Here is a 20,569-nt window from a genome sequence, read left to right as displayed (position 1 = left end):
AGATCTCATATAGCCACAATTTTAAAAAGTAAATAAAATTCAGGTAAGGGGGAAAATAATAGTGTGATTGAAAATGACTTATTAGAAGAAAGTACAACTATAATATTATAATACTGATAAAATTTAATTTTTGAAAACTAAATAAAATCTAATTTCTGATGAACCAGTCTTTAATATCAATGACTTTATGTTTAGATTTTTTTTTTTTTTTTTTTATCTTGAGAGACAGGGAGAGGCACAGAGAGAGAACAAGAATATGAATGGGCGTGCCAGGACCTTCAGCCACTGTGAACTCCGGATGTGTGTGTGTGTGCCCCCTTGTGCACATGTGTAACATTTCATGCTTGCATCACGCCTGTAAATCTTCCTGCCAACCACAGCTGAAAACCACTGGCTGGGGGCTGGAGAGATGGCTTAGCGGTTAAGCGCTTGCCTGTGAAGCCTAAGGACCCCGGTTCGAGGCTCGGTTCCCCAGGTCCCACGTTAGCCAGATGCACAAGGGGGCGCACGCGTCTGGAGTTCGTTTGCAGTGGCTGGAAGCCCTGGCGCGCCCATTCTCTCTCTCTCCCTCCATCTGTCTTTCTCTCTATGTCTGTCACTCTCAAATAAATAAATAAAAAATGAACAAAAAAAAAAAAAAAAAAACCACTGGCTAGTCCAGGTCTAGTCATCCTTGGGGCGAGAATTATGGCTCTGATACTGCCTTCCAAAATGTGTATGTAATGACCAGATTCACTGTCTTTCTTCCCTCTGGGACACAGCATTTGATTTAAACAGCTAAAGAGGCAGTCTGTGGCTCTCCTCCACAGTTAAGACACACCATGCACACACTTGAAGCTTATGTACATGACAAGTCATTCCAACTTTCTCTGGCACCTCCGCCTCCCTCGGAGTCTGGCACAGGGGACCTCCAGGGGAGCCCATTAACAGGGAGTAGCATGCACTCCTGCTCACCTCACATTCTTGCTCTCTGGCCGAGTAGGACTCACTGTCGCCCTCCGTGTCGGTCTCGGAGTCATCGCCCAAGCTGATCACACAAGCAAAGGGACAGGGTTCCTGCTGGGGCTCCGAAGCATAGTAGTCACTTCCAATTTCCAAGTTGCTTGAGCCGCCTTCGGAACTCAGAGTACTGATAAAAGGGCAGTTGACAGAACTCAGAGTTGTGAAAGTCCTCGGGCCTGGCTCTGGGCTCCCGCTGATCCTGATACCCAGCCAGGGACACTCAGACCGTTTCTGAGAGTAGATCTGCTCGGAGCCGTCTTTGGCCACGGCAGGCGATAACTGCATTTGGCAGGAAGAATCTGTGCTGCAAATGTCACTCCAGAAGCCTTTGGCCAGGTGCTCGGCCACTTCCCTCTCCACGCTACTCCGGTCGCTGGACGCAAAGCTGCCATCCTCTTTAGGCCCTGGGTCAGGCTTTAGATATACATCCTGACTCTCACCAAACTTCTCTTCGTGAGCATTTGTCCCTGACAGGGGTTTCTCAGCTTTCACTGTGGTGTTTTGCATACCAGCAAAACCCAAGTCCCCAGCCTGGTCATAGGTGTGTAAGACAGACAAGGAATAGAGCCCATGAGGGTGTGCAGAAGAACTGTGGGGGAAAGGAGTCACTTCTGTTGGTTCTGTTGGGCAGTGCGAAACGGGATCTTTTTTCTTTGTTTCTTCGCGTTCCACGGCTAACTTCCCATCTTCACATTTCAAAATCGCCTGCAGATCTGCAGAGTCCTGGGCGTCCCCGAGACATTCGTGTTCAGAGGGCTCATTCGGCTGACCAGGAGCAGCATGGGCATCCTTGACACTGCCTTCTACAGCACGGACTCTGTCCGTTCCAAATGCTTTCTGGAATTTTCTATATTTGGGGCATAGCGAGGGCAAGGCCAGGGCTGCATCCTTCTCCAAACACATGGACTCGTACGTCTGACTGGCACTGTCCTGCAGGGGAGGCGATGTTCTCACACTGGCCTGGTGCTTTTGAAGTTGACACTGAGGAGTCTGAACGCTTTTATTTTCTAAGAAGTCTTCCACCTCATCGATTTCTAGATCTCTCTGGTCCAACAAGGAAAACTTAAGGTCTGCTTTCTGGCAGTGTGATGGGAAGCATTTTTTTCTGGGGCATTCTTGCTTGTTTGCAGTGGAGTCCAAAAATTTAAATTTGAGGAACTGAAAGCAGGATTCCTCAATATTGTGTACATTTAAAAACTCCACACACTTGTACACCTCATCAACATTGTCTTTACTTAAAATCAGCTTCGCAGTGTAGGCAAACTGAATTAAAGGTTCAAATCCTTTAACAGTCACCTGTGAATACACGAGAAAAAAAAATAAACACATCATTTAACAGTTGATAAAAACAACAGAAGTAAAAGGGCAACAGGGAGATTATTCATAATAATAAAACAATAGGCACTTTAATTTCAAAATAAAAAATAGTTTCTAGGAAATTTTAAAACTAAGAGAAAGTGGAAAAATCATGCTTCTTTGCACCCTACTTAATGGGACCCTGACTTCACTTTAGGAACTGCAGTCTTCAGTACATGTAAACATGGTCTATTCACTGAGACATGACCATGTTTCCCAAGCTAGGAGAAATAATCCATGTAATAAAGCAAAATTTATTTTATAGTCTGCACATAGCGAAGTACCAGGTGTCTACTGCCAGCCCAGCTCCACAAGGCCAAACAATTTTAATAACAATAGACTACAAAAGGAAATCGTGTGTGTGTGTGTGTGTGTGTGTGAGTCAGCCAGAGAACCACCTCAGGTGTCTTCCTCAGGAATGCCGTCCACCTCCTAGGAGACAGGGTTTCTCACTGGTCGCAAGCTCAACAATTAGACTAGACTGGCCAGCCAGTAACTCCCAGAGATCTGTGATCTCCACCTCCCCAGCACTGGGATCACAGGTGTGGGTCTCCACACCTTGCAATTTTCATGGGTACTGGGGACCACACTCAGGCTTGCAGGGCTATCTGCGGTATCGCCTCAGGCCCTAACAGGGGAATTAAAAAAAAAAAAAAAAAAAAAAAGGTAAAGCACTTACAAAAAGTCTCTGCCCACCACAAATGGATAATAAATGTTAAGTGCTATGTATATCTCATGACAGATAGATCTAAAAACAAAGGGTTCAAGTTTCAAAAGAAATGAAATTTTAAACATCATGCCTCCATTCCTGCCCCTTATTCCCAACACCAAGTGGAAAAAGAGTGGGGAAGAGAGAGAGAGAGAGTGGGCTTACATAGCACATATGACTGCAGGTACATGGCATTTGTGAAATGACCAAACTTCAGGACAGGACAGCACAAAGAGGCATTAGTACTAGTAAAATGTAGCCATGGGAATGCCAGGAATGGGCTGTGTCAACACCAGTATCCTGGTTGTTACATCATTTCTCAAAACGCAAACGCTAGGGAACATTGGGCAAAGTGAACTCTGCATTACTTCTTATACATTTACCTAAATTTATAATTATCTTCAGAAAAAATTCTATGTAATTTCCTGAAATATGTTAAAACCACCAAATAATACATATGATAATCTGTGACTGTGCGATAAAACACTTCAAATGTTTCAAAACTTATGATTTATACTTAAAATTAGAATGAATATAAAACATCCCTACATATATATACATATTTGCACGTATATGTATATACAAATCCATAAAATAAACTTTGCTTTACTGGGAAAGGCTTATTAAATAATTTGAAATCTGAACCATGATAAGAAGCATGTCACCATTATGATATGTATTGTGCTTTAAAGACAATGGCAAATCTATAGTTGACTTTTTAAAAATGTATTTTAGGGCTGGAGAGATGGCTTAGCAGTTATGGTGCATGCCTGCAAAGGCTAAGGACCCAGGTCCAATTCTCCAAGTTCCTCGTAAGCCAGATGCACAAGGTGGCACATGTGTCTGGAGTTCATTTGTAGTGGCTAGAAGTCCTAGCATACCCATTCTCTCTCTCTATTAAATAATCAGTAAAAATAAGTCTTTAATTTTTATTTTTACTTATTTATTTCAGAGAGAGAATTGGCACGCCAAGGTCTCTAGCCACTGCAAGCAAACCCCAGACCCAAGCACCACCATGTGCATCTGGCTCCATGTGGGTACTGGGGAATTGACCCTGGGTCCCTAGGCTTGGCAGGCAAGTACCTGCACAGCTAAGCCATCTCTCCGGCCCTACAGTTGGCTTTTTTATCATTCTTTTGATCTTTCACCCTTCATCTGTCCTCTTCCAGGAAGGGACCGATAAGCTATCTATCCCCAAATGGTAGCCACAATAGCATACAATGCCAGAGCAAGCCACAGCCATACTGTAGATACAGTTTACAGTTTACATGATTAGATCTGACAAGAATGCCCACTCTGATCTATCTTACACAAGAAGCTTTTTAAAAAAATGTTGTATTTATTTGAGAGAGAGAGAGAATGGGCAAGCCAAGGCCTCTAGCCACTGCAAACAAACTGCAGATGCATGAGCCCCCTTATGCATCTGCATTTACATGGATAGTGGGGAACTGAACCTGGATCCCTTGGCTTTGACGGCAAGCACTTTAACCGCTTAAACTCTCTCTCCAGTCCAAGGAAGTTTTTTACACTTCTTCCTATTTCTCCCTTAAAACTGCTTCTGTCACTGCACAGCTAAAATTGCTCCACAGCCACCCACCATACTAAAGAGTGAAGAAGAGTCAGTGCAGACAGCGCTTCCCGCTTCAGAAGCCTCTTGGCGTGTGAGCCTCAGCAGTGTGACAGGCTGGGGGAAGATGGGATGTAGAACGGGCTCCAAGGAGACACAAACCACTGTTTCCAGAACATCAAAACATCCCAAGAAAGAAGGAGGGAAGAAAGAACCCTCAATTTTTTATGGAGGTGGCCTTGGAGAAACGGATGGCTTACGGACATGTAACAGTGGCCCAGCATGGAGAAAGGCCAGTGCGAGAGGGACATTGCTACCATAAGCTCTGTAAATGTCTATAATCTACCAGGCAGACAATGATCTGCTCATTTTATCAAGGCAATGAAAGCGTTCAATTAATATTAACTGTTCAGTAAACATGAACATCTGCAGCAACGCTTTCAATGCGTATATAGAGTAACTTCTATGACAAAGTCAAAGATATATGCTGCTACAGAAATGCTCCTCAGACGCCTACCTCACCGGGAGGGCGACAATATATTTTTGACCTTATATGCCAAGGAGTTGGGTAACATTAACTGACACCCCAGGAAGTATGGGCCTCTCACCTCTCCGGGCAGCGTGATGCTGAGGTCGGCACCAGCCTGGCCTACGATTCTCGAGTGGAAATAGCTGCTGCAGGCAGCCAGCACCGAGCGGTGGGCCCGGAAGCAGCGGCCCTCCACCAGCACGGTGAGGTCGCACAGCACGTCCCTCTTCCGCTGCTCATTGAGGCTAAGCAGGACGTTGCTGCTGTGCACCGAGGACTCGTAGGCAAACACCGCGTTCTCGCTCACAGACATCCTGCGTGGCCGGTGGTGCTGGGAAGGGCAGCGGAAAGCATGCTTCTAACTGTCACCAACCTGCAAAGACACACACGTGAGACTTCACTTAACACACTCATGTTGAAGAAAAAGCTTTAGAAAATGGCAAACTCAGAGTAAGTTAAAATAACACTCATCGCTGAAACAGAGTAAATCAAAAGCCTCCAGACAACCTCAATTAAATTGGACTCTTAATGGCAATTATTTTTCCTTATCTTAGGGCAAAGGATACTCAGGAAGAATAAGAACTTTTTGACTATGCCACTGAGGAAAAGCTTCACAGGTGCACAAAGAACTTCCAGAGTGACATCCCACCTACTGCTTTAAGGCAGGTAATGCGTGTGGTCAGGGATGGGAAAGTCACACTGTGGGATGAGACTGGACACTGGGCGGGGCATGTGGCATTCCACCATTCTCCATGTCTGTACCCAAACATCTGCAGAGAGTGGTGAGGTTAGTGCTTTATGTCAAGAAGCGCCAACTACACAAGATCCATCAAGTTCCTCCTACACCATAAGAGAGAAACTGACCTTTATCAGGGCACATTCAGTGGTTAGGCTTTCTGCCAGCTACTTACTTCACAATTTACTGAAACCACTTCATTAGTGAGCCAGGCTAGATGGACCCGGTGGCATGCATGCTACGGCAGTAACCAACTGCTCTCTGGCTGGAGTTGAGCCCTGCTCCACAGGTGGAAATTCATGCCTGGTACAGTAAATGTGTTCAAAAGTCCATGGCTAGTGAGGTCATAGGACCTAGGAAGGGAACCTACCGATGTTTTCATGCTAAATGGTTACTGAATCCATCAGATTCTCTTCTAAATATTTATGTTTTTGTCCATAGACTAAGGCTCTCCTCATTTTAGTCAGATAAATTTGTTTCTGCAGTGGACAGTGACAATTAGGGGAGACTCAAAACTCTGTGATCAGAGTGCTGAGGGTTAAGTGACTGCTGAGTGTTCAGTTCTAAATGAGACTTCTCTATCACACCTTCCAAGGCTCAGGGAACACTGCAAAGAGGGAGTGGAAAGATTTTAAGTGCCAGAGGATGGGCAACTCTTTGGAACTCTGTTGTCCTGGCATAAGGCCACTGCGCTCACAACCTCACAGCAGATGTGGCTACCCACACGAGACCTGCGCACCCTTCCTCCATGGATGGAAGGCTGGCTCCTGAGCCCTCCCATCCCCACCCCCTTGCTGCCTTCAAGGAGTTAAGGGAAACATTCTCTTCACTGGTGTTACCACTAGTAAGTGATAGTCAGAAGGGGTCCGCCGCAGAAGGAGGGAGATAAGAGAGGGTAATGGGGGTATACATGAGCAAACCACAATATACGCAAGTGAACATCAAAAAATAGAGAATGTGGCTTATTACATGCGGAAGCCTGGTTTTCTCTAAATGTCAAAACATGAGAATGTCATTGAAATGTATTTTTTTGTGAATACGAACACGTAGTGGCTGCAAACATGTTTCAATCAATATATAATTCTGGCAAAAAAGGGAGAGTACCCAAAATCACATGTATGTATTTGCCTTCTTCATGATTATTCTGTTGTATACATGCTCTAAGATACACAGAAGTTGAAAATAAAATGCTAAAAGATTTAATTTTCCTCCAGGCTCCCATCAACTGTGGTGAGCATGCCCAGGTGTGTGCACTGCACTATAGGAACCACACAGATCAAACACCAAGCTCATTGTGGTATCTTATCCGCATCACTTCTTTTGCAGTGGAAACAGGGGCCTAGGGGGTCAGTGAATGAGAAAATGTTACTAGTATCAGTGAAAGTGAAAGCGAAAGCAAAAGGGAAATTAGGGATGCTCAATGCAGGCAGAATCCGTCTGGATTCCATCTCAAAGGCAGGCTGTATCAGGTGCAAACACATTAAGTCCACCTATAAATTCTCTTCTAGTTAGTGTGTATTTTATTGTGAGACAGGGTCTGATAAAGCACAGGCTGGCCTCACTATGTAGCAGAAGATGACCTTGAACTTCTGATCTTAAGGCCTCCAACTCCATGACGGGCATGAGCCAACACACTTGTTTATATATACTAAGGGTTGAAAAGCAATGCAAGCACACTATAAAGTGACCTGTATCACAAACCCTTAATGCTTATTTTTTAAAACCTCAACACAGGTGAAAGGCTAAGCTCCTTAAGTATAAATGAAAACCTATAGATATATAGTTAAACTTTACCTCAGCCTATCTGTCATAGATTCTGCATACCACATGAAATCACTGTTAACTTCAAGCTTTGGGCTTATCAGAAAGTAGCAAGATCTGCTTTGCAATGGTTCCTCATATTTCAGTTATTAACAAAAGGAATTACTGTTAGGAATGGTGGACAGGGACCCTTGTTTATAGAAATCGTGTTCTCTCTTGTGAGTGGCAGCGCCAACCTCCTCCTTCTAGGCAGCTAAAGCACAATGGTTCCCCCAAGTCAGGAGTCACAGGTGACCACTACCTGTCCCATTCTGGCACTTTTGCATCCCACCATCTTGCTTACACATCCTTGTGTTCACAGCTATCATTCCGCTCACAAAGCATAGCCATGAGAAACTATTAAGACTACGCAATGTATAGTGTCAGGAACTCAGCCCTGTTCACCAATAGAACGCCTTTGTCTCCTGCTCACAAGAGCTTTCCAGTTCGTCATGCTTCTCCTAGGGCCTCTCCCAGCAGACCACAGCTGGAACCCAGCCTCACATGAAACATCCCTCCCACCACTGCTGTCAGGCTCCCTCTTCTGTTAAAGACTGCATCAATGCCTACTCCCTTGCTCCTCTGAGCTCTGACATCTTCTCCTACCACTTTCCCCCACATAGACCCAACCTCTCTATGCTGGCTTCTTCCCATGGTTTTGTTTATAAAAATTGTTCAAGGCCTGGAGAGATGGCTTAGCAGTTAAGGTGCTCACGTGTGAAGCCTAAAGGCCCATGTTTGACTCTCCTGATCCCACGTTAGCCAGACACTGAGGTGACGTAGGCACAAGGTCGCACATGCCCACTAGGTGGTGCAAGTGTCTGGAGTTCGATTGCAGGGGCTGAGGCCCTGGTGTGCAAATTCGCTCTTCCTCTCTCTCTCTAAAAAAAGAAAAAAAGGAAGAAAGAAATGTTCAAGTCTCCTGTCCTAAAAATACCAACTATTATGGTAAATATTTGTTAAGCTCTTATTCTACATCCTGCACTGAACTGCATATAAGGAAGAATATATCTCACTGGCTCCCCCTACCCCTCCCACCCTCATGACAGGTGCCCTCTCTTCACCTTATCACTGAGGAAACAAGCTATCTTAGTCAAAAACATCAACAGTTCATGCCAAGCACCTAAACTACTGCACTACCCTCTTTGTACTTACTGTCTGCTACACATACAATAGATACAGCAAAATGTTCCGAGCCAGACACTGCTATCACTAAGGTGTTATTCTTGAGAAGAGACTGGGTGTCAAAGAAGTTCAGAAAGAAAATGAGCGGTACCTGACCAGAAGGTAAGACTGGGCCTGAGCACGGCAACAGAGTTCTCAGGAGCGCGATGCAAAGCGTCCCCCACGGGCTCTGCACAGCGCTGCTGCTCGTCTCCAAGCTGGCTCACAGCTCACCTCTAACTCCAGGGAGAACCACTCCTGGCTCAACACCCCTGCTCAGGCATTTTTCTGTAACTGATCATAGGTTCACAGCCAACTTACAGATTTCCTGTCCTTGGACAAGAGACCAATTCCCAGTACCACACGAAATGCAGCTGAGAGTGCTAGCGTCTGGTAGACCCACAGCCGGGAGGCCCCACTAGAGGGCCTCAAGCCCACTACTGCCTGCAACATTCCCCAAGGTTGAGCTGCTCACACGAGCATCCTGGGACTCGTTCCTGACTCTCCCCGCCAGGCTCACAGGCCCAGTTTCGTACCAAGTCCTGATGCCTCTGCCTCCTAACACCAAGACCCAACTGTACCACCCCGATTTTAATCTAATAAACTCCACTGGCTCCTGCCTGGACTAATGCTGTTTAGCTTTCTGCAACAACTTGGAAACTCAAGCAGCCAGCACGATAGCTACATAAAATAAAAAATGAGTTTCACACATCAATATTTCATCCCTGGCACATTCAGAGTACTCTGATATTCGACACTCTACTAAAACCCACTTGTGATCTCACTGGGAGACCACTGCTGAGACCTGAGGACTTGAAATATTATACAGTCTGGGTTCAAATCCCAGCTCTGCAAGTTACTAGCTATTTAACATAACAGGGATAAAAGCACCACATCCCTGTGAAGTGTCCATGCAATGAAGAAAAGGCATTGTGCACAGTGCCCGGAACGCAGCAAAAGTGCTGCTTACACTAGGCAGACAGCAGCTCAGAGTGCTCAGGTGACTGTCCCTGTGTCCAAGTGAGGCTGCCTTTGCTGAAAACTGCCATCTTCTTTCCTTTCCTTTTTTTTTTTAAGAAAATTAACCAAATTTTTGACTTGTACATTTCTTCCCTTTGAAGTCCTCTTTGATGGCATCTTTGGCCCCAGATTCTTTGCCATACTCCCACTGAGTACACATCTGCAACCAGCCACTTTACGGGGTTTCCCCTCTCCGTAGCTGTGCAGAGCCCCACCCGGTCCCCTCATTTCTCGCCATCAACCTTCATCAGGGGGAGCTGGTACTCCTCAGAGGAGCTCCACCAATCTGACAGACACTGGCCCACCACGATGAGATACGAGTACATGACGACGGGATGGTATTTGAGGCTTCGGCGTCATGGATGAGGGCAGCCTTCAACCTCTACTAAAGCACAACTAACGTCCAGCGCAGCTCCAGCAGCAGCAGCCTCCAGGGTCATGGAGCAGAGCCTCCACTTACACATGACTCAAGTCCTCCCTGTGCCTGATACCCTCATGGGTTCCCATCTATTCATCTCATCTCCCTCTCTCTGTCTTTCTACTCCTCAATCCCACCACACAGACCTATGCATACGCTCTGCCTGCTTCTTACAGCTGCCTACACCCTCTTCACTCTTTGCTCTCAACTTCAATGTCATCTTTTCTCAACTGCCCCATTGTAACCCAAGCACATACAAGAGGATGGGGCCCAGTTCTAAGTAGGTACCCACTGCTGAGCGAATAGAAATGCACACAGAAGTTCTTGGATGGCTTTCCCACACACCAGGAAGAGCAAACAGGACCTAGCTAGCCAAGCCCTCTAACTGGTTGAGGAAGATGGAGGGCTGCCAACTACAGACACCACCAATACAGTGACGTGACTTGTGGGAATGAGGACATCTCTACCTGCCCTGTACTGGGCGGGCGCGATACAGGGCGTTGAACACTAAGCAGTAGTTCACACCTGCACTACAGGTAAACACCGAGTAGTCAAGACATCCACTTTACTTAGTAGCTTCACTACATAGTAGTCATGTCACATGAAAATAGACAGTTCCTCCCAGCATTCACTGGGCACCTTCTAACTCTTCTCAGACCTAAAAAGCAAAACACAACCCTCTAGCCTTCTACATCTAAGACTGTCTGGTTGGTAAATAGAAAATTCAGACTTCATGTTTCATTTGAATTGCTCTTGGACATATACACCAATTCCAAGCAAAGGTTTGATGATCTTAGGAAATTGCTGACTCAGTCCTGATGCTGACAAAGATGAATATGCATTCTAGAGCCTCCTGCACTTCTACCTGGAAATAACTTCTCTCCTCATAACATATGAGTTTTAAGACAGCTACTGCTTGGTGTCTGAACTTTCAAACTGACACTGGAAATAAGACAAATAAAAAAGACACCAATTTCATGACATCCTAAAAACTTTGTACATAAGTTACCTTAAGAAAAAGAAAAAGCAATTAAGAGTGAGCTAAGCCAGGTCTACAATACTCCACATACCACAAACTCAGAAGGTAATATTCTGAGAGCAAGACATGTGAGGCATACCAAAAAAAAAAAAACAAAAAACTAGAATTTTATTTACCTCAAGTCTCACAGTAGTACTATGCTGTGTTCTAACTCTCAGTATAGAAGGTACAGTAAATGCTCTAACATCAAGTACTCATTTAAAAGAAAAAGACCTCTGTGGAATATTTTGTCTTTTCTGAACAATGACAGATGGTCTGCACAGGATGGTTACTTGTACTGGTCTCTGCATAAAAATGCAAAAGATAAGCCTTGACTCAAATGTGACCTAGAGATGCAGGTGTGAGAATGATGACCCAGAAGAGAACCCTTACTTTCTAGTCAATTTTTATTATTAAATATCCATTTAATTGATGAGAGAACAAAATATCACCTAAACAGTTGTTAGTTGTGTCTGTGTTTGTGTGTGCATGTGTGTGTGTGTGTGTGCGTGTGTGTGTGTATGGTTAGCCCTTAGTGACCAGTGGACAACATAGATGGGATACAAGGACATTTATTATGGCCTTTTAAAACTATTTTATGTTATTTATTTGACAGAGAGAAAGAACCAGATAAAAAGAGAATGGACATGCCACAGCCTCTGGCCACTGCAAATGCATGTGCCACTTTGTACATCTGGCTTACATGGGTACTGGGAAATTGAACCTGGGTCCTTAGGCTTCCTAGGCAAACGCCTTAACCACTAAGCTATCTCTCCAGCCCTTGTTATGGCTTTTATCTAAAAGCAGCGCTCTGGACCTACGGCAGGTACTGCTCAGAACCAGCGCATTGGAAATCTTATTTTCTGCCTCGCTGCCCCACCTACCCGCACCTTCAAGACCCTGTCATTACTTCTGCCTCACCAACCTCGAGGGCAGGGTCATGGCTCTGAAGACAGGCAAATCCCTCTGTTAGCAGCATTTACTTGGTTCTTGCCTAAGCTTCAAAAATCCCCATGTCAGTCCCTGACACCATATATCTGAGCTACCCATAAATCTTCAAGTCAATTCCTGTTACTACATATACCTAACTAAGATGTCCTGAGATGAAACAGGTGGTTTATCACCCATTTTTCAAGGGGATGACAGAAACTCAGTGAGATCATGTATGTACCACTAGTCCTTTGGCTGTGGTGGCGGAATGATTATAAGAGCAGAGCCACAGGTTGAGACATCATGTCCAGAGGCATTCCCCCAACAAATAACTGACTGCTGCTCCCACAATGCACAGCCCCATATGGAATACCTACAACCCCACTGAGGAGGGTCTTCAGTGGGATGGGGACAGGAAGGAGGGAAAAGAGGGTGCCAACACACAAAATATGTTGTTAATACTAACAGAAAGAGGCCAAAATGACTCAGGTGTTTCCCAAGTCAATGTAGTCTTGTGTAGGAGGTAGAAACTGAAAGGGGATTTAAAAGCCTTGAGTTCTGGCAATGTTTCTTGAGACCAATCATCTGTGAAGTTTCATTAATCTACATATAAGTCTATATGGTCAACCTGTGGGCTTCTTGATGTTTATAACTGTTAAAATTCAACAAACTTATTAAAAACCAAGAACTTGCAAAACAAGAAAAGAAAAGAAAATGTAAACTGACGGTGTAGATCCCCACAGAAAGCAATGTTTTCAATGCCATGCCTCTTTATCATTCTAATTTTCCAAAGAACATTGCTATTGCAGTCAGGTTCGCATCGCTGGCAGAAAACACCCAAACAAGAGCAGCTTGTGGGGGGAAAAGGGTTGATTTGGGCTTACAGACTCGACAGGAAGCTCCATGATGGCAGGGGAAAATGATAGCATGAGCAGAGGGTGGACATCACCCCCTGGCCCACGTCAGGAAGACAATAGGAACAGGAGGGTGTGCCAAACACTGGCAAGGGGACACTGGCTATAACGCACATAAGCCTGCCCCCAACATTATACTTTCTCCAGGAGGCATTAATTCTCAAATCTCCATCATCTGGGGATCTAGCATTCAGAACACCTAAGTTTATGGGGGACACCTAAATCAAACCACCACAATTGCCACCAAAAACTTGATGAAAATTGGATTCAGGACAATAATGATGACAGTATTCTTCCTGAGGTCCTAACACCTGGCTCATCATAGGAAAAAACAGAAGGAAGAGGAACTAACTTGGTGACAGAGTTGCTGTTCACTTTATCTTCTTGTAGGCTTAAATATCACAACTGTCTAACCACCCACGTCTGATCATCATGTTTCCTAAGGTCACTTCTCTCAGTCTTAAAGGAAAATCTTATTAAGTATCACTGGATAAGGTGCACAGAGAGGGTTATTTTAAAATGGCTAAGTGAAAATGAAAAGTGAAAAAAAAAAAAAGTCTATAGTGTTTATACCTCCACACAAAATGGCATTTTAAAAAAAAGTCATTAGGGCCATTTAAGGCATTTGTCTGCAAAGCCAAAAGACCCAGGCTTGGTTCCCCAGGAGCCACATTAGCCAGGTGCACAAGGGGGCGCACATGCCTGGAGTTCATTTGCGGTAGCTGGAGGCCCTGGCATGCCCATTCTCTCTCTTTCTCCCTTTCTCTGTCAAATAAATAAATAAATATAAATAAAGTATTTTTTAAAAAAATCATTAGATGGGAAAATCTTCTGGTGACTTGGGTTAAAAACATCTATAACTAAATATATCTCGACGTTTTTATTTTTCCGGCTGGCACACAAAGGAATGCTTCCATCATGGACTTCTTACATTCACGTATTGTTGTAGAATGTACTTCTAATTCGTCCGCCTTCCCCATTCTCCTACCCTACGTCCCCTGCTCCTCCTCTAGCTGGTTCAGGAGGCCCTCTGCGGCTTTCATGTCACACGTACATCTAGTTTGAGCGTGTGTGTGCACTGTGTGTACACTTGGGGGACGGAGGTCAACCAGGTGCCCTCTTCAGTCACTCTCCCGTGATTCTGTGACACATGGTCTGTCGCACACTGAACCTAGAGCTCACCTGCTCGGCTAGACTAGCTGGTCCTGAGCACCGCGATCCTCGCCTCCGCCTCCCCTCCCCAGCAGAAGCACACACGTCCTGGAGATCTGAACTCAGGTCCTCCTGCTTGTGTGGCAATTGTCTTACTGACTGGGCTACCTACCCAGCCCCTCACGTATACTTTTTAAAAGTTGAAAAGTATCCCCACACTTCTGCAGCTCACAAATATTGTGGCGCTCTATAAGATGCCTATGGGGCATTTTTCTACTTACTTTTCCTAATATTAAAAATTACAAACAAGTGGGAAGGTCAAGAGAAGGTAACAGGAGGCAGATGTGATCAAAATACATTCTATGTTAAAAAGAGAGAAAAATATGGTCGCACTCTGGTACTTGTGTCAATTTGAATTTTCAGTCATTTATAATCCTACCTACTCGAATTAAGTATCATCTTTGTGACTGTAAAAATGGGTAGGAGTGAGGTTAACACTATTTAGTGCCTCTGAATTGTGCGTTTTAACATGGCCAGTTTTATGTGTGCTTTTTTATTTTATTTTTATACCACACAATAAAAAACTAAGCTTAAAAAATTACATTTATTAATTACAGTTAAGTAGTGACCTTTATGTTATATATGCTGGATCTCATTCCATATTTGAAATTGTTAAACTAACAGACTAGCTTAAGAGGGAGGAGCATGAACCAAAGAGAAGCCTGGAAAAGTGACTTACAGACTCACCTACTCAGACATCCGTGTTCAATATTGTTTACTTCCCCAACCAACAAACCCAACTTAAATAATTTTGGGTCATCAGTTTAGAAAAGCTTGGAAATGAATTCAAGAACAAATAGAAAAGCACAGGAAATCCAAGCTCCAGCACCACACAAGACTCAAGAATTCTCCAGTTATACATTCCCACTGCAAAGAACTGAAGAAACAATGAAGCCTTTTACTTGCTTAACACACTTGGCAACTAAATTTTTTAAAGGACAGTTATATCTGTTATAAAATATGCACCAACTAGAATTGAACAGTAACTACCCCCTTACTGAGCACACATTTTCTGTCAAGTATGTCAGTCACCATGTTTACCAACAGTGAGGTCTATGAGTCAGAGAGAATGAATTGCATGTGTTTAAGTTGTATATTTCAATGAACATTTATTACTTGAGGGTTGTGTAGGAGTGCATGAGAGAGAGTGTGTGTGTTTATGTGTGCAGGTACACGTGTCTATGTATGTATATGTGGAGGCCAGAGGACCACCAGGGCGTTGTTCCTCAAGTGGCATCCACTGTTTTTAGACAGGGTCTCTCAGGAGCCTGCATCAAGCTGGCTGGCTTGTGCAGTGAGGCTCCAGGGAGCCTCCTATCACTGCCTCCTCAAAGCTGGAAGCTAGTGCACACTACCTTGTGTGGCTTCTAGGGATTGAACTCGAGCCCTTAGGCTTGCACGGCCACGCTTGACTGAGCCATCTACCAGCCCTTATTTCAAGATTTTTGAGACCAGGTCTCACTACGTAGCCCAGGCTGGCCTCAAACTTGCCTTTTGCCTGCCTCAACTTTTCAAGTTTCAGTAAGCTTCAGTAATCATATAGGCACATGACACCACTACCCTCCAAACATACAAATTTGCCATTATTCAAAATTCCAGGGCTGGAAAGATGGCTTAGCGGTTAAGGCACATGCCTGTGAAGCTTAAAGACTCAGGCTCAATTCTCCAGGTCCCACATAAGCCAGATGCACAGGGTGGCACATGCGTCTGGAGTTTGTTTGCAGTGGCTAGAGGCCCTGGCATGCCCATTCTCTCTCTGTCTCTCTCTCTCTCTCTATCTCTCTATTACACCCCCCTCCTGTATCTCCAATAAATAATTATTTTTTTAAATTCCACAGGCCACAAAAGGCTCTTCTCAGTGTCCATCCCTATGCCTTTGATGACAGGAAACCAGTGACCTGCTGCATATCACTACAGACAGATGTGCAGTAGTTTGTTTGTTTGTTTTGTTTTCTTTTCTGTTTGGTTTTACAAGGTAGAGTCTCACTCTAGCCCAGAGTGACCTGGGATTCACTACACAGTGTGAGGCTGGCCTCAAACTATGGTGATCTCCTACCTCTACCTCTGCCACCCTGAGTGCTGACATTAAAGGTGTGTGCCACCATGCCCAGCCCTGATGTCCATTTTATATATCATTGGAATCATGTTATCTAGTTATTTTTCAGCTTCTTTCACTCAGCTCAACTTGTTCATTTACTTACCTGGCGATAAGGATGGTGACTGCACTGGTTTAAGTATGGGATGAGAACAAAGGTCCGATGAGCATCTGCGCGGACACACACTTCTAGCCTCTAGGGTAAATGGCTGAGCGGTAGGGCAGGTGTATGCGCAGCTTCTTAGCAACTGTGCCAGCATTGTTCAAAATGACCACATTGCTCTGCCTTGCCACCAGCAGCACGTGGAATGCTAGTTGCTCTACTCTGGTCACTCGCCCTCCCGAGATGCTACCCACCTTTGGGATTTTAGCTACCCTAATGAATATATGGTGGCATTTTGTTATTCTTTTTTAATTTGCATTACAGATGACTAATGATACTACGTATCTCTGTAGGTACTTCTGGCCATCTTTTTGTATCTGCTTTTGTGAATTATTTGTTTAATTCGTCCTACGTGTTATTATTACTGAGTTGGAATAGCTAGAATTCTCCTTAGGATTTGGATGAATCTATGCATCAATGAGGGGGAACTGGCCACTAACAAATACAATCCTCCAGTATAGGACTAAGGAACTTCCCTCCCCATTTACTTAATTTCTCTTAGCATAAATGATCATGTTTTGTAAAGGAGATTTGTGTATCTCATGTTAAATTTATTCCTAAGCATTTTATGCTTTGGTAGTAAATAGAAGAGTTTTTAAGCTTCATTTTCTATGTTTTTGATGTATTACATAAATACAAAATTATTTTTTAAATATTAACCATAAATTCTACAACCTTAATTGACAAGTTCCGGCAGCTTCCTTGCAAATTCCTCACTTTTTCTCTATGCAATCATACTCTCCACAGTGAGTTTTACTTCTTTGTTATCCTTATGCCTCATCAAATTTTCTTCCCTCACTGCAACGATGAATAGTGAGAATGAGTCTTTCCTTATTTCCACATAAGGACAGTGTCCAAATGTGTAGCAACTGTAGGGTTTCTAAGATGAACAAATAATGGGGAAATGGAGGTGCAGAGGTATTATCTCAGTTAACATAAGGTTCCCACAAGAAACTCAGGATAGGGGGAGGGGGTAAAAATTTCCCCTAACAGTGAAATCCCTAGTCACTCAGCCTCTGTCAAAGTATTCCTATATCATTGTGTAAGTCCACATTCTGAATCCCAAGACCCCACAATCAGAACCCTGAAAAGGAAAAGGTCAGAGTGTTCTTACCAAGGAGCACAGGTATGGGCCTAGACTACCAGAACCTCACTTACTAAACAGCTGGCTACTGGAGGGAGAGCCAGGAGTAGCAGCATGAAACAGCTCTTTGCCACATGGTGGCTTCCCTGACAGCTGCATTTTACTTGCCATCTGTCTGTCTCTCTGTTTGACTCTCTGTGTCTCTTGCTCCTCCTCCCTGACACACATACAAATACACACACCACCACCACCACCACCAGAAAGGTTAATTTTCTTGGGAAAAAAATAAATGATAAACATTATACTGTTAGGAAAGCACCTGGCTTATGACATCGATGCTAGAAACATGCTTTTGAATGTCCAAGGTAACACTGATCTGTGAGGTAAGATCTGCATTAGCACATTACCCAACACTGACACAGCTGAAATCATATCCGCACTGTTAACTGGTTTTCATAGAAAAGAAATGGTAGACTTAGTTGTAGATATAGGACAGGATGAAAATATCACCCTTACCAAAATAAAACTGCCAGGCTGGAAGATGGAATCTGAGAGAAGGGAACTTGTAGTATTTGTACATGACTTTTAATACAGAGTCAAATGATAGTGCCCTATTGTCCTGTATAAATGAGTCAAAAAAGAACAATAAAAACTATCTAGAGCTGGAGTTAACAAGAAAAACAAAATCAGCAACAGGATTATAAATGGTGGGAGGAGTGAAGAAGTAAATAAAATCACCATGGTAGCAAGAAATCAACAGATTGTCTTGGATTGATACTCAAACTGGAGTATAAACCGCTAAAGACAAAGAGGTAACTACTAAAAAAGATCAACAGTAAACATGAGTTAACAGTGCATTCATCTACGAAGCACAATCAGGGGTGGGACAGGGTGCAGCAAATCAGGTTTGCTGTCATTAAAAAAAAAAATTTAATTTAATTTATTTGAGAGAAAGAGAGAATGAGCACCCTAGAGTCTCCAGCCACTGCAAATTAACTTCAGATGAATGAGCCACCTTGTGCATCTGGCTTACATGTATACTGGGGAGTCAAGCCTGGATCCTTAGGCTTTGCAAGCAGGGGCCTTAACCATGGAGACATCTCTCCAGCCCTCTATCATTTTTTAAAAATCAAAATCATTCTCTAAGGACTAGGGTAAGGCTCAGTGGTTAAAGGAACCTCACTCATGCGCTGGAGGACTGCATTGGTTAGTTTAGAGTTTAGACCCCAGAACCCACTTCAAGCTGGACACAAAGTGGCACGTGTGTCTACAGTCCCAAAGCACTTACAGAAATGAGAGGAGTCAGGAGAATCCCAGAAGCTGTGGTCTTTCCAGCAGCAAAATCAGTAAGAAAGACCCCACCTCAAACAAGGTGGGAGGACCAACCCATGCACGCTATGGCACAGATGCACTCATATGCAGATATATACACATTAAAAAAAAACACTAATTTCACTAAAAAGACAAACCTAAGAGATGCTAACAGAAACAGTAAACAAAATCTAAATTGTTGACAACTTGGTTGTAAGCACTGATATAATTTTTAAAAAGATTCTTCAAACAAAGCAATTATCTGAAAGAGAAAAAAACAATCTTGATCTAAAATCTTAAGAATGACAAAATTAGGAGATGGGGAAGGTAGGAAAAATGCAGTAAGATTTCTTGTTAGTGCACAATGTCATACACACTGCTTAATTTTTTTGTTTTGTTTATCGAGGTAGGGTCTCTCTCTAGCCCACGTTGACACAGAATTCTAGACTACAAAGTCTCAGGGTAGCCTCAAACTCATGGCTCTGCCACCCCAGTGCTGGGATTAAAGGCATGCGCCACCAGGCCTGGCTCTTTAATTCTTAACATAGACAGACACCAATTCACAATTTAAATGTATGCTCTTGCAGGCATATCCAACCTTCTAACACTACGACAAGATGTTGTCATCTATAAAGTTCATCCTCAAGAACCATGCAATTAAGAAAAAAAAAAAAAAACCACAAGAACATCTCTTAGCATTTTAAGTAAATTTACAATTTTGAGTTGGGACACAACTTTAGGTATTCTGGAGCCCAGGCTGGTCATCCCCCCCCCCCCCCCCGGGACACAAACAAGCTACTGAACTGCCCAAGACTAGAGCACAGGTCTCTGTCTCAGGGGCCCTGATGGAATCTACTCAACCTCCACCATAAAGGAAGTCATATAATAAAGTCTTGCATTTGCTTTTTTTTATTTTTATTTTTTATTTTTATTTTTATTTATTTATTTGAGAGTGACAGACAGAGAAAGAGGCAGGTAGAGAGAGAGAAATTGGGCGCGCCAGGGCCTCCAGCCACTGCAGACAAACTCCAGATGCGTGCACCCCCTTATGCATCTGGCTAACATGGGTCATGGGGAGTTGAGCCTCAAACCATGGTCCTTAAGCTTCACAGGCAAGTGCTTAACCGCTAAGCCATCTCTCCAGCCCTGCATTTGCTTTTAGTATAACATATCAATTAAATCAGAACCTAATTTTTTTTGAGAGGACGGATTGACAAGATTCTGAAAAGTGTTAATAAGAAAAAAAAAAAGAAGAGGGAAGAGTGAATATTAGCATCCTCATCACTAAAACAAAACTTTATAATGGTGCTTCTCTCTCAAATTTTGTCAGTACCCCCAATACCTTTATACTTATCTAGCTAGAAAAGCAAGGTATGATCACACTCTCTCCACTTCCCTGTCTTCTCACTTTCATTTGAGTAGGTAAAACCAGGCCTTTCCCCTCTTCACCATGGAAACCACACTACCAAACATAATTTTTCAGTTTCTTACAATTATCAGCAACAACCCTCAACACCTTGTTTTCAGTAGGCATCCTAGAC

General features: G+C 43.6%; 1 protein-coding gene across 4 annotated transcripts in view; it reads right to left on the bottom strand.

Annotated features, from left to right (window-relative positions):
- The window catches only part of Bach1 (BTB domain and CNC homolog 1), a 42,778-nt gene that overhangs the window by 9,237 nt on the left and 12,972 nt on the right, over positions 1–20,569 (bottom strand). For 3 of the 4 annotated variants that reach the window (XM_045149809.1, XM_045149810.1, XM_004654398.2), the window contains exons 2-3: positions 5,243–5,536; positions 955–2,298 (exon numbers count right to left, since the gene is read on the bottom strand). In XM_045149809.1, the coding sequence (XP_045005744.1) occupies positions 955–2,298; positions 5,243–5,476 (1,578 nt within the window). In that variant the 5' untranslated portion in view covers positions 5,477–5,536. Of the gene's footprint in view, positions 1–954; positions 2,299–5,242; positions 5,537–8,414; positions 8,454–20,569 lie in introns of those variants that run through there. The other variant, XM_045149811.1, reaches the window with a different exon arrangement.

Source organism: Jaculus jaculus, chromosome 5 (assembly GCF_020740685.1).
Source record: "Jaculus jaculus isolate mJacJac1 chromosome 5, mJacJac1.mat.Y.cur, whole genome shotgun sequence".
In the NCBI taxonomy this organism is placed as follows: Eukaryota; Metazoa; Chordata; class Mammalia; order Rodentia; family Dipodidae; genus Jaculus; species Jaculus jaculus.
Note: the sequence above shows the minus strand (reverse complement) of the source record. Positions and strands in the feature narration are given on the sequence as shown.